Source organism: Gekko japonicus, unplaced genomic scaffold (assembly GCF_001447785.1).
Source record: "Gekko japonicus isolate JY-2015 unplaced genomic scaffold, Gekko_japonicus_V1.1 scaffold2237, whole genome shotgun sequence".
Taxonomy (NCBI): Eukaryota; Metazoa; Chordata; class Lepidosauria; order Squamata; family Gekkonidae; genus Gekko; species Gekko japonicus.
The window spans coordinates 96149-96646 of NW_015174906.1; the positions used below are offsets into that span (position 1 = coordinate 96149).

The 498-nt window shown below is 72.9% G+C and overlaps 1 protein-coding gene across 1 annotated transcript in view; it reads right to left on the minus strand.

Annotated features, from left to right (window-relative positions):
• The window catches only part of APBB1 (amyloid beta (A4) precursor protein-binding, family B, member 1 (Fe65)), a 21176-nt gene that overhangs the window by 5063 nt on the left and 15615 nt on the right, over positions 1-498 (minus strand). The window contains exon 11 of the mRNA XM_015425006.1: positions 266-443. Within this exon, the coding sequence (XP_015280492.1) occupies positions 266-443 (178 nt within the window). The remainder of the gene's footprint in view (positions 1-265; positions 444-498) is intronic.

Below are 498 nucleotides of genomic sequence, written 5' to 3' on the forward strand. Positions count from 1 at the left end.
GCCCCCCCCCCCCAGCACGCCTGCTCCACCAAGGCCATCTGGGCCACCACCACCTTTATGGGCTTCCAAAGTTCAGGGCTGTCATGTGCTGCTGCCGCTGCTGCTGGGCTCCTGCACTGACTCAGCACGGCGGGGGGGGGGGGGGGGGGCCCCGGGGGGCCGCAGTCAGCCCCGACTGGCCAACCTGGGCCCCCCTCCCCCCTAGGCCAGTGGGAGGGGGGGCCGCTGGGGGCAGGGGGAGGGGGGCCCACCTGCTCTCTCTCACCTGCTGGTGTAGGAGGGTGATGGTGGCGGGCGCCACGTTGACCTGGCTGGGCGTCCACTCCTCTCTGCAGCCAGCGGCCAGAGCCTTCTCGAGGGCGGTGTTGATGACGTCCATCCCTGGGGAGCCCATCACAGCCGGGGTCACCGCCGGGTCCACGTGAGGGGGGGGGACAGCTCTCCTGCAAAGGGACCCCCGGGGCCCCTCGGCTGTCGCTGCCCCCCCTCCCTCCCACC